Source organism: Trachymyrmex septentrionalis, unplaced genomic scaffold, assembly GCF_001594115.1.
Source record: "Trachymyrmex septentrionalis isolate Tsep2-gDNA-1 unplaced genomic scaffold, Tsep1.0 scaffold88, whole genome shotgun sequence".
NCBI lineage: Eukaryota > Metazoa > Arthropoda > Insecta > Hymenoptera > Formicidae > Trachymyrmex > Trachymyrmex septentrionalis.
Genome location: NW_017306070.1, coordinates 1,043,660 through 1,058,227, shown reverse-complemented (window position 1 = coordinate 1,058,227; position 14,568 = coordinate 1,043,660). Strand labels below are relative to the sequence as shown.

General features: G+C 29.8%; 2 protein-coding genes across 2 annotated transcripts; one reads left to right on the top strand and one right to left on the bottom strand.

The window, feature by feature from the left end:
* Nucleotides 1-923: 923 nt before the first annotated feature.
* Nucleotides 924-14,252, bottom strand: LOC108755552. Its single transcript, XM_018498632.1, is given in 14 exon segments — nucleotides 924-1,147; nucleotides 1,217-1,359; nucleotides 1,431-1,583; nucleotides 1,681-1,948; nucleotides 2,023-2,196; nucleotides 2,290-2,416; nucleotides 2,538-2,795; nucleotides 3,367-5,374; nucleotides 5,439-5,715; nucleotides 5,882-6,068; nucleotides 6,586-6,615; nucleotides 6,618-6,658; nucleotides 6,660-6,670; nucleotides 10,843-14,252. Coding segments are annotated over 14 exon segments (6,657 nt in total). The 5' UTR covers nucleotides 13,618-14,252; the 3' UTR covers nucleotides 924-942.
* Nucleotides 6,611-7,650, top strand: LOC108755551 (PAXIP1-associated glutamate-rich protein 1). Its single transcript, XM_018498631.1, has 3 exons — nucleotides 6,611-6,895; nucleotides 7,107-7,267; nucleotides 7,336-7,650. Exons 1-3 carry the CDS (start codon nucleotides 6,827-6,829, stop codon nucleotides 7,556-7,558), a joined length of 453 nt encoding a protein of 150 aa, XP_018354133.1. The 5' UTR covers nucleotides 6,611-6,826; the 3' UTR covers nucleotides 7,559-7,650.
* Nucleotides 14,253-14,568: the final 316 nt, after the last annotated feature.

The following is a 14,568-nucleotide window of genomic DNA, read 5'->3' as shown; positions in this document are numbered from 1 at the left end:
TAATCGGACAACGTCCAAATCACGTTGAAAGTACCAGTTCTCGTCTGATCACTGAAGTCAAGCAACGTTGAGCACGGTCAGTACTTGGATGGGTGACCGCTTGGGAACACCGTGTGATGTTGTCTCTCAATTTTTTATTTTTTGCCATTAAAACAAATTAACAAACATTTTTTACTAAAAAAACGAAATAATTGTAACAAAATAAAAAGATCCCGTTTTGAAAGATATTTTATGAATTTTGTTAAATTATTGTACAATCACAGAATATATATTATTGTTGCCAGGAAGTAATGCACGAGTATGGTTGAATGAATTTTTCCTGTAATATAAATGACAGCGCAAATAATACAATTTTGATTTTGGATTTTCAAAGCAATATTAAGAAGAAATTTAACTTTGATTAATTCAATGCCAACAATTTTATACATTTCTATTACTTTATTAAGCGAGAAAGAAGGATGTACCGCGGACAGAAGATAAAAATATAAACAATAATAACATCGATGTATATTTATTAATATCGAAATTGAGTCTGAGTTAACATTTCATCTTCCTTATTAAAGCAGATAATTTCGAATTTTTTGCCGATCGTATAGCCACACGTAGCGACTGTTGCCGCGATTTTAATCCTTTTAATCGTAATGAATTTTGTGTTAGTCACTACGTGTGGATGTATGATCGGCGAAAAATTCTGCCACCACTTTATAAATTTGCCTCACTCATCTAGTATATCGTTTTGTATCACAATTTTATTGTTGAAAAAGTTTACCAATATTAAAACGAGTCATATCAATATCATAATTTTCTTATTTTAATATTAGAATAATTTAATAATTATTTGTATATACAACTATATTTAAGCTAAATATATAACAGAATATCTAGAAAATTTCAAAAAATTTGATTTATTATAGAGACATTTTATAAAGGCTTGCATCATAATTACACGATGCTATCAGAATTGATTACAAAGTCGTATGCACTATTGTAGTTTAAAATTATATCTTTAAATTCTTTTAATCTAATAACAGCGTGCTTGTGAACTTTCAAGTTTTTCTTTTTGTATCTTACCGCAGTAATCATTTTATCCAAAATGTAATGCAACCACAAAACATTCGTATACGGTTCAAATTTTCGCCAATCATTCCTGCACATATGATGGAAGTACAAACAAACAGTATACAAAAAAAGATAAGAAATAAAATGTATGACTTACTGAATTTTGTCGCGCATAAGACGATAAATCTCAAATTGATATTCACCATGAGCAGTAAATAAAGCTGGATCTAGTGCAAGATCATTATATATGCAACATCCTTGGTACAACATCCTCGATAGAGTAAAATCTATTATAGATACCTTAAGAAAAATTTAATAGGATTATAAAAAAAAGTTGTAATAGTATTTAAAATATTTTTCGTAGAACAAACCTTTACACCTTTACTAGGAAACTTGATCTCTCTCCCTCCGAGATTATAATATATATATTGCTCTTTTGTTCTTGATATTAATACATTACCCCAATGCAAATCTCTGTGTTCAAATTCAAGTGCTTTTTCTGCAACTGCTAAGGCCAATGCAGTCTATAAAATACAAAAATTTATAAACAGTGAACTAATAATTCATCAAGCATTGTTGTCATTTGATATATCTCGGTGATATAAACAACCTATAATTAACCTGTAAAAATAGAGCGCAAGCCTCCTCCGCAGTTTGAAATACAAAGGCTTCAAGATCTTCCCCACCGTGGCTCAGTTCAAGAGCAATATACAATTGATTTTCATCAAACATCGATGGACAATCATTATCGGACGTTTTGTGATTATCATAAATATTCCAAAGTTCTAAGAGTTTTTCTGGATATTTTCCTATAATACAGCTGATATTTTTAACTTCTACAAATCCATTAGTTTTATAGGTATCATTTACTTTTAGATTATCCAATTCCCTGCAAATATCTTCTTTCATGATTTTTGTCAACAATATCATCAATATGTGCATACAATTGATTAATTGACTCACTTTGCAATCACAATTTCTGACAATATTTCATTAAATTTCTTTTGTGGTTCACCATTGACTAATTGTTCATTTTCTATAGGAATAATTTTTATAACAGATTTTTTACCTTCACATTCATGAAGAAAAACTTCTCCATAAACACCTTCGCCTATTTTATGGCAATGTTCCAAATACCTACCAATAAGAACAGAATAATTAATATTACAATTTATATATATTTACATTAATTAAAACAATTTGTATAAATATATACTAAGATCTGCATACAAATCTGGAAAACAATCTTCAAAAGGAATATAACAGTTTTGTGAACATCTCTGTAAAACAACATCTCTTGCAATACTGGAATGATTATTGATAATTTGATTGTTATGTATCAATGATTTTTCCCAGTCTGTAAATATTTATTTAATTTGTACTAATTATTAATATAACATTCTGTGTATATATAAAAATGTAATGCCGTAAAACGAGTAAATTATGCACAGTAATATGAGAATAAAAATGATACTTACATGATAATTTCGAGTTTGAAGATTTTTCTGCAGTTATTCCAAATGCCTCAAGAAATGGAGTGTCTTTGATTTCACACTTAGTGTTTGTACTATTAAGTACAACTCTTACAGAGATTCTTTTAGAAAACCTAGGATAACTCGCTAAATCAAATTCTTTACATTTGTTACTGTTAAACGATGATGCGTTTGATATGTTAAACTTGTCGCTAGATAAATTCGTATCATCGTTATCCTTTTTCAAACAACTTTGAAAAATTCCTGCACGATTATTACAATTTTAATATTGTCTGCCACTACATACATATTATATAATATTATCAGGTTATAAATACTACAAACCCATTTAGTAAAGACTTTAAACGTAAGTATCAAAACTTTTTTTATATTTGCTCAATCTCATTATTATAAAAATGTATCAGATCTTGAAATATTATCACTTTAAAAATTGTACAATGTAAAAAACAGCATCAAAATGTAAAAATTAAATATAAAAATCATTTAAGATCTCTTATTATATTTGTTTATAAGATGTTATTGGTTAGTGCTTCTAAATAACAATTTTGTTTAACAAGTTATCTTCAATTGTTTTTCAAGCAAATTACAAATATTAATATTTATACAAAATTTTAATGTCTTAATTGATGATCCTTAAGTATTTGCACAAAAAATATATAGATTGTCATATTTTAATCTATCATTTTATCTTTGTAGGATAAGAATATCTCGTAAACTATTAATTTTTTAAGTTACTTTAATACAGAGATCAAAAAGATGAATCAATTGGTGTGAAGAAATAAGAAAGAAATAAAAAAATAATATAAAAAAATACCTTGTTTTTGCATATCCAGTACATTTTTGACGCTGTGCCTCCATTTTTTCCCCTTTCCGATACTTAATTTGTCTAAATTAGATTCATCGTTTACATTATTTAATATTGACAAAGATCTAGCCCAATACTTGCCCGGTTTTAAAAAAACAGATTGATTCATTTGTTCATTTGTGTCACTATACGGTTGAGTCAAGGATTTAAAATGATTGCGAGACAAATTTACATTCTTAGAATGCTCAGAATTATGTGCTGATTGAACATTAGAAAGATCTTTGTCAATTGTACCATAGTGAACTTCGTTGTTTGATTGTACGGCTTCATTATTTACACTATCGGAAATATTTGACATGCTTAAATGCCATTTAGGATATTGCATTCTTCTTCCTATTCTAATCGGATCATGTAATCGTGTAAGCAGCACACGAGCATTCATGTTAATATTATCTTGACTTTTATCAAATAAACTGTGTTTATTAACAGTTTTATCTTTAAGGCTCTCATGAATTGCTTCTATTATATTTATTTCTGTTATATCATGATTTTCTTGAAATTTATTTTTTTGCATATTATCTAAATCTTTGAATGTTGAACATACTTTGGAAGGTGATACATACGGTGAGCTTGCATCAGCTTTATTATTACTTGATAATTGCTTTTGTTTTAAACATAAGTCAATGGATGAATCTATAAATATAGTTTCTATAAATTTACGCGTATCAGAACGTTCCTTTTTTATTTTATCTTTATTTATATCTTTCGGCGAATGATTGTGACTATATGTTGTATCATCAAATAATGATCGTGATTGACAAGTAGATATATTTAATAAATACGGAATTTCCGTTTTAACATCACATTCTGTATCATATTTTTGAGTAACATCTGCATGAACATCATTCTTGTAAGACATCACTCCATTTTTAACAACAGAATTTGTAGTTTGTGATTTCTGGGACAATAAAATTTGTATTTGCTGTTCCTGTACATCTGTAGAATTGAGTTTAGAATCTTCCGATATCGTAAATAAAGAATGAGAATTTTTCTGATCAATGTCGGAAATATCTTCTTCTGTAGTTGCTAATGAATCTTCTTGACTCCAATGTGATTTGTTATAAATATTAGACTTAATAGGAGATAATACTACTAAACTAGGTTTGACTCGTTTGTTAAAAGGAGTGCTAGAAAATATGTTAGGCTTTTTTTCAAATACTGTATTATTTTCTTTTGCAAACTCTCCTATTTCTAATCTTTCCACTTTTACAAAACTATTTTTTATTAGATCTCTTTTTTTCTTTGTATCATATGATGTAAGTTCAATACTTTTGTTGCAGTTTGGAATAATTTCAGACGAGTTACTGAAAACCAAATGTGATATGTTTGGTTTATCTTTTATATTGATAGTATCTTCCATGTTTCTTTTACTTTGTAATGCATGCCGATCTTTAACAATATTATTGCACAATGCTACAGAACAATGTTTAACTAACGTATGTTTAAAGTCATTAAACTCATTATGTTCATTTGAGATTGATTGTGAAACAGTACTTTGTACTTTAGAAATATTTTTCTTAGTTTGTAAAGTATCTTGTAACAAGAATTTTGTATCATGCAATGTATCTTGCTTATTTTCTAAAAACTTTTCATGATTCAATGTGTAATTCTGCACAGTACAAGCATTTAATTTAACAAAACATGGTTTGATGATTTGTTGATAGTTATGCTTAAAATCAGCAATGAATTCATTAATTATAATTGATTGATTTTGTGATGTAATTGTTTTGTCAATCTTTAAAACATTTTGTAGCAAAGATTCATGAGTATTGCTGCATAAAATATCGTTTTTATATGAGACATCTTCCAAATTATCTAGAGCATTAGAATTTATATGAGATATCTGTTCATTGCATACACTAGGCTTAGACTTATTTCTGTTCATTGCATGACTAGGCTTAGACTTATTTTTTAGCTCTTTCTTTTTTTTTATCTTGTTTGCTTGTCTCTTCTGCCCCTGGTTATTAATACATACAATTAAAAATAAATTCAATCATTTATTGGAAAAAAAAACGACATACCTGTGCTTTTCCTAAGTATGTTTTATCTTTAACTGACATTTTTTTTGTTTTTTTAGACAACATTCCTATAGAAACCATAACTTCTGATTCAGATTTTTTTTGTTTCCTGCATTTACGAGTCAATTTATGGTTAACATTTATTGAACTAGGTGTACTATTGTGTATAAGATCAGAATCTATATGTTCAGATTTTAGACTTGTTGCAGTAATATCACCATCACTGCTACTGCTTTTCCATGAATCATTTTGATTTGTATCCAATGGCATAGGAGGTATTCTGTGTTGAAAAATATATATAAATTTAGGATTAAATATACACATAGCATATAAAATCTTTAATACATATAATACACAAAAATAAAGTCAATTCTTATAAAATATAAACAAAAATAAATTAATAAAATATGAACATGTTCAATCTATTTATTACAAATTTTTCTTACACTACTTCTTTGGCAAGTCTGTCAAATGTCGTTTCGAATGGATCATAATTTAAAGAGTCATTAAACAATTCATTTCTAAAACGACTGTTTCCCACAAAATCACTTGATACAGCAGATGAATTTATAAAAGGTTTCTTTGTAGGTTTTCTCTGATAAGTTCGAATTGGCTTTTTGCTCAACATTTTACCTAAAAAATAAAAATATTCACTTTAATTTTAAAAGTTATTTTTCAGAACATATAAACAAGTTAGAAAAAAAATGTGATAAGCATTGCAATCAGTATTACTGAATATTTATTTATTAAAAAATGTTAAAACTTTCTTTATAAAGCTCTGTCATAAATGTACGATTTTTAAGAAATATATATGTTTCGAATATTTATATAGATGCAACAAGTTGCATCGTGAGTTTTTATCCTTTTTATCCTTTATAAGTTTGTTCACTCTTATTTCACAATGTTTTCATTCGAAACAAGAGTCAGGCATAAACTACCAAGTACCAAGAATTCAAGGGTCCTAGTTTACATCGAATACTTGAGGCTGCTGTCCCATAAGTGGAAATATACAGCGAAACGGAACAACGGGGCCAATCACAATCGCAGAAAAGAAAGCAGAGTTGTGATTGGTCGCACTGTTCCGTTCCGCTGTAAATTTCCGCTTATGAGACGGCGGCTAACCGGATACGCTGATGGGCGTACTACTAACCAGTAACTTCCACCATGCATAAAAATACAATCGTATCGCGGTATTTCGCGGTTGTGACAGTTTTCCTAACCTGAATAGTTGTCAACTAATAATTTAATGATTAATGCTTGATATTTCGGTTTACGAAACAAAGCGACACATTTTTCTTATTAAATCTTTATTTTTACGCGAAAACACCATTGATTCAGTATATTTTTATCAAAATTTAAGATTGACGAAGTCTTAACATTTACCAAAGAAAATGGAACGCACTGAAGAAGATTGGTCTGTAGAGTGTTCAGATGATGAGAAATATGAAATAGATGAAAAGGTAAAATAGAATCATATTTATTTGATATGTCAATCTTTAATCAAATCCTTATTATGTATAATCTATATAATTTTATAAAAGATTCTTTTACACATATATACCTAATTGATTGTTTTTGTACTACTTACTAATATATATAAATGTCTAAGCTTACATTTAAAACCTTATCGTGTTAATTTTCAACAAATATCTTTATTTTCTATTTGTATAGCATAAATGGAATATAAAGGCTGAGGAGATGCTCTCATTAATTGAAGGTTTGGAAGTAAATAATTGCATTCTAGAACTTGAATGGAAGTGTCCTGGCAGACGAGGGCCTTCCCCTGTTCCTTCAAACAATCTACAACAGGAGCTCGAATCTCCAGAATATAAGTAAGTTTTCAGTAGCAATATTTTAATTATTTTAATTTTGTTTCTATATATTGACATTATCTTTACAGAACTGAAGAAAAATCTGACTTTGATTTTATGGATGAAATGTCATTACCAAGATTACCTGTTCGGAGAATTGGCGAAAGTACCCCAAAAGGTAGTGCCAAGAAAAAAATTGCTAGCTTTAATGGGGTAATATCTACAATGTTAAGACATCGTAGATTGGAGCAACAAGAAATAAATTCAAGTCCAAAAAAAGGTGAATCTCCTATGTTAAAGCCACCTACTTAAAGATGAATTATTTAAAATTGAAATAATTCAATAAAAAATTTTTTTTAAACCACAAAAAGGACATCCCTTGAAAGTTTATTCTGGGATTATTTAAAAAATCGTTATATTTAAAATTTTACCATATTAAATGTGTAATATTTCATGTTGTAATATTTCTATAATATAATTTAAGAATAATTGTGTATTTTCTTAAGTACATAGTTTAATTATATATTTCTAAATGTTTTAAATATGATACAGCTAAAATATTTTTCTCAATTATTGAACAATTTTTTAATTTAATTTTGCAAATACACTACTAAGATGATTCGTCATATCGTTACAGAAATTCTATTTTGAAATTATAATAATTGCGCAAATGTTTATCAATATTTTAGGAAATACTTCTGGATCTATTTTTGTAAATATATCTACGTAATAGCAGATTATAATTTTTATGCAAGATTTCGTCATATCATTTAATAAATGTTGTCTTATCGCGGGATATAATTGTACCAAGGATAAAAAAAAAATAAATGCTTGTGTTCGGATTTTAAATATATAATAAATTATAAATGAAGATGTAATTAATATTATTTATATATTAATTAATTTCCTTTAGATTTCTGAGTTATTTATATTTAACTGTTCTTCAAAAATAATATTTGACATTTATTGAATAATTATTGAATGATTATTTTCGAGTGGTGTCCATTTGTCGTGATTGATCATCAGCCACTCACAGCGCTTGAACAGTGAGAAATCTTAGGTACCGATGGCTGTAAGTAATTGTGGTCAATCACAACGTAATCAATGGGACGCTCCCATTATTATTTTCAAAAAAACTTACATAATTATTCCGGTGCTGGTTGAGTAGGCTGCAATTCATTTATTGTATGCGATGATATACACATTGGTACACATTCTGTAGATTGGTACATTCACATTTGGTAAAACTGTGAAAGCTGGTTAAATTTGTGGTATGTAAAAACATAGATTAATAAAAGAAATCATTAATATTTAATAATTAACTAATACATAATTTTAATGATTTGATTGAAAAAAAGTATTTTATAATTATTAAATAACAATAATGAAAAGATAAATGGCGTCAAAATAAAATTAGTTCAATTATTATTGCCCTTGACATTTGTACTCGTATCAATAGTATTAGTTTTATTATTGTCAATCTTTTTTATTTAGGATTTAGGATTTAGGAAACTTGATAGATTTCGCAAACATATATAAATATGGATTTGTAAAAATATCGAAATTTAATCTTTATAATAATTGTAAATACAATAAATGTAAAATATTCTACAATAAATTTTCTTTTATAAAAATATAAAAATTTATAATAAAATTGGATAATTGCATTATCATTAGCTGCATAAGTTGATTAAAAATTATCAGATGTACCTGATTTTTTAAAAAAACGTCACTTAACGTTCATAAAATAAGACGTAGACTATTATATTTGCTTATATATATTATTCATTTCCCATTTATTAATTCCAGATATCAATCAGGATCGATAAATTATCTGATTTTGTTATTTCTATTTTTAATTATATTATTTAACATTATATCCAATAATTGAAATTATTTAATTAAATATTTATCTATAATTACTTTTCTATTTTATAAAATTTAAGTATTTAATAATGGTGTGTGTATGTGTGTTTGGATCACAATCGTGAATTCGCATCCGGATTTGCAGAATTCAAAATGGCGGATCCAATATGGACAATCAATATAATAGATCTGTTTGCGTTGCTTGTACTTTTTATACTGAGCATCTTCGCTCTTTCTTTTCAAATTTTTGAGAATTTCAAGCAACGCGAATCTATTATTACATCAGTTTTAAAATCGCACGGCGCACAATTTAGAGTAAAAAAAAACCTATTATTTTGTTTTACCTCTTGTTTTTACTTTACAAAAAGATTGTTCAAGGAAGATACTAGAAAATTATTTTAGTGAAAAAGTCATCATGCGCCATAAAAAGTACATTCATCAGTTACTTGAATTACTTTAATGTATTGAAATAAATAATGTATTGAAGCATATTAAATAATTTATAATTAATTAAAATGAATATACAATACCAAGGTACTTATTTTAAAATATATTTATTTATATTTTGATAAATCTTTAATGTATAATTTACAAACTTTTATTCATGTATAATCGCTGTAAAAATATGTATGTCTTTATTTTATCCATCGAACTAACAGCTCTTATAATATTCATTTCTTCAAGAAACATTTTAAATAATTTTCTGAAAAAGAAAGAAAATAACTTTAGACTCATATCGTGCAAAATAGAAAATATTCAATAATTATTCTATTTAAAATATTTTCTTTTATAAAAATTCAATGACTTCTATTTATTAAAGATATATCCATGAATAGTTTAACATGTATAAAGGTTTTATCATTCCATCATCACATTATATAACAAAATGTTATTTATCGCAACAAAATATCGCGGAGAATACACAACAACATATGACTCACTCGATTCGTTTAAGTAATTTTCAAATCCGTTTCATTTAAATGATTGCATAAAATGGCCTTGATAGCAAACTCCTCATGCATTTCTCGTAATTTTTCAACGATTCGATCGTATCTTGTTACGTGTTTCGTCTGGATCGTCGATGGTAACATTGTCACAGCCATTAAACAGGAATCCGTATTGCCAGCTTCAATGAGGCCTTCTGTGACACTAAGCTTGACTTCTTCCAAATCGGAATGTTCATATATTTTACTTAGGAAGTACTTGAGAATCTCGGCCATAAACAAGACTAATAGCGATGAGAAAATGTCGGTTAATTCATGCAACTGCTGACCGAGTTTCAGACCAAAGGAGTTATTAATTGATGTGCATTCTTGCAACTTTTTGGCGTATATCAACAATAAATAAGACTTCGCGTCCTGTACAGGTGATAAGACAGATAAAAATATCATTTGCATGTTATCGATAATTTCCGGATTAATAGATTTATTAAAGCAGAATTTATTAATGTAGCTACTGACGAAATCATCTATGAATAAACGCACGGCTTTGTTGATTGGATAAAAGTGCATTTTTTTAGAATGGGGTATATTCCAATAAGTTATCACTGCGTTACGAAAAACATCGGCGAATACTTTCATGCGTCCTGCATATTTATCCTTATCCTCTGATAAAATATACGATATTGTAAAACGTCTTGCTATTCTGGATACACTACTATCCATATGGAATAAAAATCTTCGAAGTATATTTTCAGCAAATTCTTCGGATAAAAGATTGAAAATAGATGCAGTAAGCGTCGCTAAGAAATTGACAATGTATTTGTTTGTTTTCTGATCATCCAGTCCCATTCCTTGAAAATCGTCTATCGTTTTGAGCCATAGATCGAGATACCTTACGACGTATTCATTGGGGATCTCGGGAAACAGCTTTATTTCCAAAAGCAATGCTTCGTCATTGAGACTCAACGTCGACATAGTTTGACAATATAGGGACCAAGTTTCGGGACTTGGTTTTGTGAGAAAACATTTCTGGAATGCCTCGAATAAAACTTGTCGTACTGAATGATGGTTCTCGGTTGCCCATGTTTTCTGGAGAAAGTCTATAAGTTCATGCATAGTAGCTACCAAGTACATCAGCCTAACCCCGTGCTTACGTGTACTTACACGCATACTCATCAACTTTTGTGCGATTGATATAACTTTAGGCGAAGAAGTTCGCCTACTTACGTTTATGAGCGTCATCAAAGCTATTGACAAGTAATCTCCTACGCACAATCTAACTACGAGATCGAGAGATATTGGTGGATTGGAAAGTCTCATGCTTAACGGTAAATTTTGTATAATTTTATAGTTATCTTTGGCATTTGGATGATCGGTATTTATCGTTGTTTCTGTGGGTGTGAAAGGGTCGATTAGTTTTGTCAGCTCATCACCATGAAGTAAAAGGGCCAAGATAACTAGGCTAGATGATATTTCATCTGTACTATTATCGCACACATATTTCATGCAACGTTCAGCAAATTTAATGGGTAAATCTTTGTACCATCGCGTGGCTCTGACGAAGTGTTGTACATATTTTGAATGATAGTTTTTCATGCAGTCTTCCAAGTATTTTTCCCAATTGTCAAGTATGTTTTGTAAATCTCGTTTCAATAGAGCGAGCGCTGCGCCTGATGTTACATTCGCGATATTTGAAGGAAACCAACTGCAGTACAGTTCTGGTTCATTCTTCTGCAATATATTTTTCATGTTCCAAGAATCTTCTTCTACACGTATTACTTCGTGAATAACATTCATTAACCAAGGATAATCCCTAATTGTCATTTCTTCTATTTTAACGCACGATTTTTTACACCTGTTGTTAAAATCGTATATTGCTACAAAAAATTGGCAAAGAATATTTTTGTTTTCATCATTCTCTTGAAAAGATTTCTTTTCAATTTGATTTGCGAAAGTTACGAGACACTGCCTCTCATACTGTGGATATTCTTTGAGTACGTTAAAATTTATGTACCATCGATTCTTCTCTAGAAACATATCGATCAATTCCTCGATTGGCATATTGTGTATAAGTTTGAAATGTATTATAGCCAAGAGCATTTCTTCCGGCACGAATTCATTTTTTACATAAAACAATCGAACGATGTCTAGTATAAGAGAAATCAGCTTTTCATTTAAATGAGGTAAATCGTATATTCGTAAAAGTTGATTGAATATTTGTTGGAATACCCAAGAGTTTTCGTTTTTATGCCTATTTAAAAAATATGTCAAAGTATCGAACAACGCATCATCATCTTTATTAACATTACAAACATAAATCATTTGCAAAAGGAGACCGATTCTATCTGTTTCATCTTTAGTTTTATTTAATTTTTCTTTGATAACCGGTATGACTTCGTTAACAGGTAAATAACAAGTCCAAACTGTTTCATATTCCATCGTATCTTTACAATGATCATTCTCTAAGTTCTGCTTCTCGATTTTAATTCTAGCCTGTTTGATCCGTTCCTCGGTAGGTAATAATTGTAATAAGGCAGGCGTGACATTTTTTGTCTCGTCGAGAAATTCGGCATCGTATTTATCCTTGTATGACTTACGGAGTAGATCGTATTGTTTATCACGTGGATAATGTTTCAAGTAATCAAGCATACTATCTGTATCGAAAGAAGACATTTTCGCGGGCAGTAAACCAGGAAATACTCTCTCCATTAAATCGTCATTAATTTTTTTGAATGGTAACATGCGGATATATACAAGCGGCTTTTGTATCAGGTGTTGCTGAGCTTTCTTCAGGAATATTTCGGCGCACGTGTTGCTCAAAATAATATCCGGCGGATGAGTCTCGTGAATCTCACACAGTTCCACGAAAGCCTCCAGTCGTTTCTTTATTAATTTAGGGAGGAAAGATTTGTATCTATCGATGCCGATCGCGAATGGAGTGCGCTCAGTCTCGTTCAATTCACGAGGTTTCAATAATTTCAGAAAACGAACTACCAAATCCGGATTCCTGTAGAAGATCTTTGTAAGAATTTTATCAGGCAGCACGAATTCCTTCTCCACGATTATTTTATAAATGAAAGTCTCGTCGCAAGCCATGAGCAACGGATAAGCGATTTGAATCCCGTAAATAGATGTCACTTCTGCAAATATTTCCTGCGCGAAAACTGGATCCTTCCCGGATAATTGATGCGCGAGTGTTAGCACAATACGTGTCCTTGTGTTTACAGAAACGTAAGGGAACAGATGTTCGCAGAAATACCTGACGTTAATGATCTTCTTGTGGCTGCCATCGAAAAACCAGAAGGCTTTAAATGCCCGGTTTATTATTGTCGAGTCTTCGCACTTGAGCGCCGATGTTACATCCTCGTGCTTCTTCTTCTTGATGGCAGTTCCCACACGCAATATAGGCAGTAATTCTGACGGAAATTGTTCCAGATCTTTGCTCGTCTGGTGCAAAGTCAATTTTCCGATCCAACGTAATTTCTCATTAGCGGTATTACCCGGTACTTTTTGAATCGCCCGTAGATGAGACATCTGTAAGTCGCGAGGTATCTCGCAATCCATAGTGATATTTCAAAACGAGCGAACGAAACAAAAAAAAAAAGATATTCTACGTGTATATATATTTCTAATTAATTTATGTATTAGTTTTGTGAAGATGCGAGTATAGGAGAGTTTCGTTTTATCGTCTTGCGTTATCCAGCGAAATTGTCACCATCGATCGAATGAATTCAAATGTCTTGTTTATTTCGTTCAATCGGAAGATGAAATCGATAAGGATTTACTTATCGAACGCTCCGATATTCAAGTTTCAGAGAAGAAACGCACTTACTGAAAATATAGAATGTTTATTGTTTCCGAAATATATATATATATATTGCACGAAACACGAACAAAACGAAGTGCGTGACAAAAAACGGAAATCCGTTTTTTCACAATTTGCACAAATGTAACTTCGTTTTCGGCCGAGAAATGCAGTACGCAAAAGTAAAGTCAGTCGCACTGACTGATTATTTTTCGCACACAGGAAAATTTAATCTTATCAAGTTTAAATTTTTATCAAGATCAATGAGATAATCTCATTAAATTCTGATCGATTGCACCTTTTGTAAAGATCTTTTTCGTGAATTTTGCACACAGATGTAACTCTCGCCTTTTCTTCACTCTGTTCATTCCGACTGGATGATTCACGAAACGATCGATGAGTAATATACCATATATGAAACTTGCCAAAGAACCGCATAACTACATTCGATATACAATTGATACAATGACCAAAGAAGATTGGAAAGAACAGAAGATTCACACATATTGTAAGCAGAGTCACCTGTTGAGTCTGATGCCCAATTATGTTTTTATTTCATTTACATTAACTAATATCGATAATGACTAATAAAGGGTCCTCTCCCGTGTCGATCTTTAATTAATCTCGTCGGTGGTTATGTTAAAACTTTAAAAGACATTATATGTATAATTATGTGTGATCATGATATTTAAAATAAAGTACTCTATATT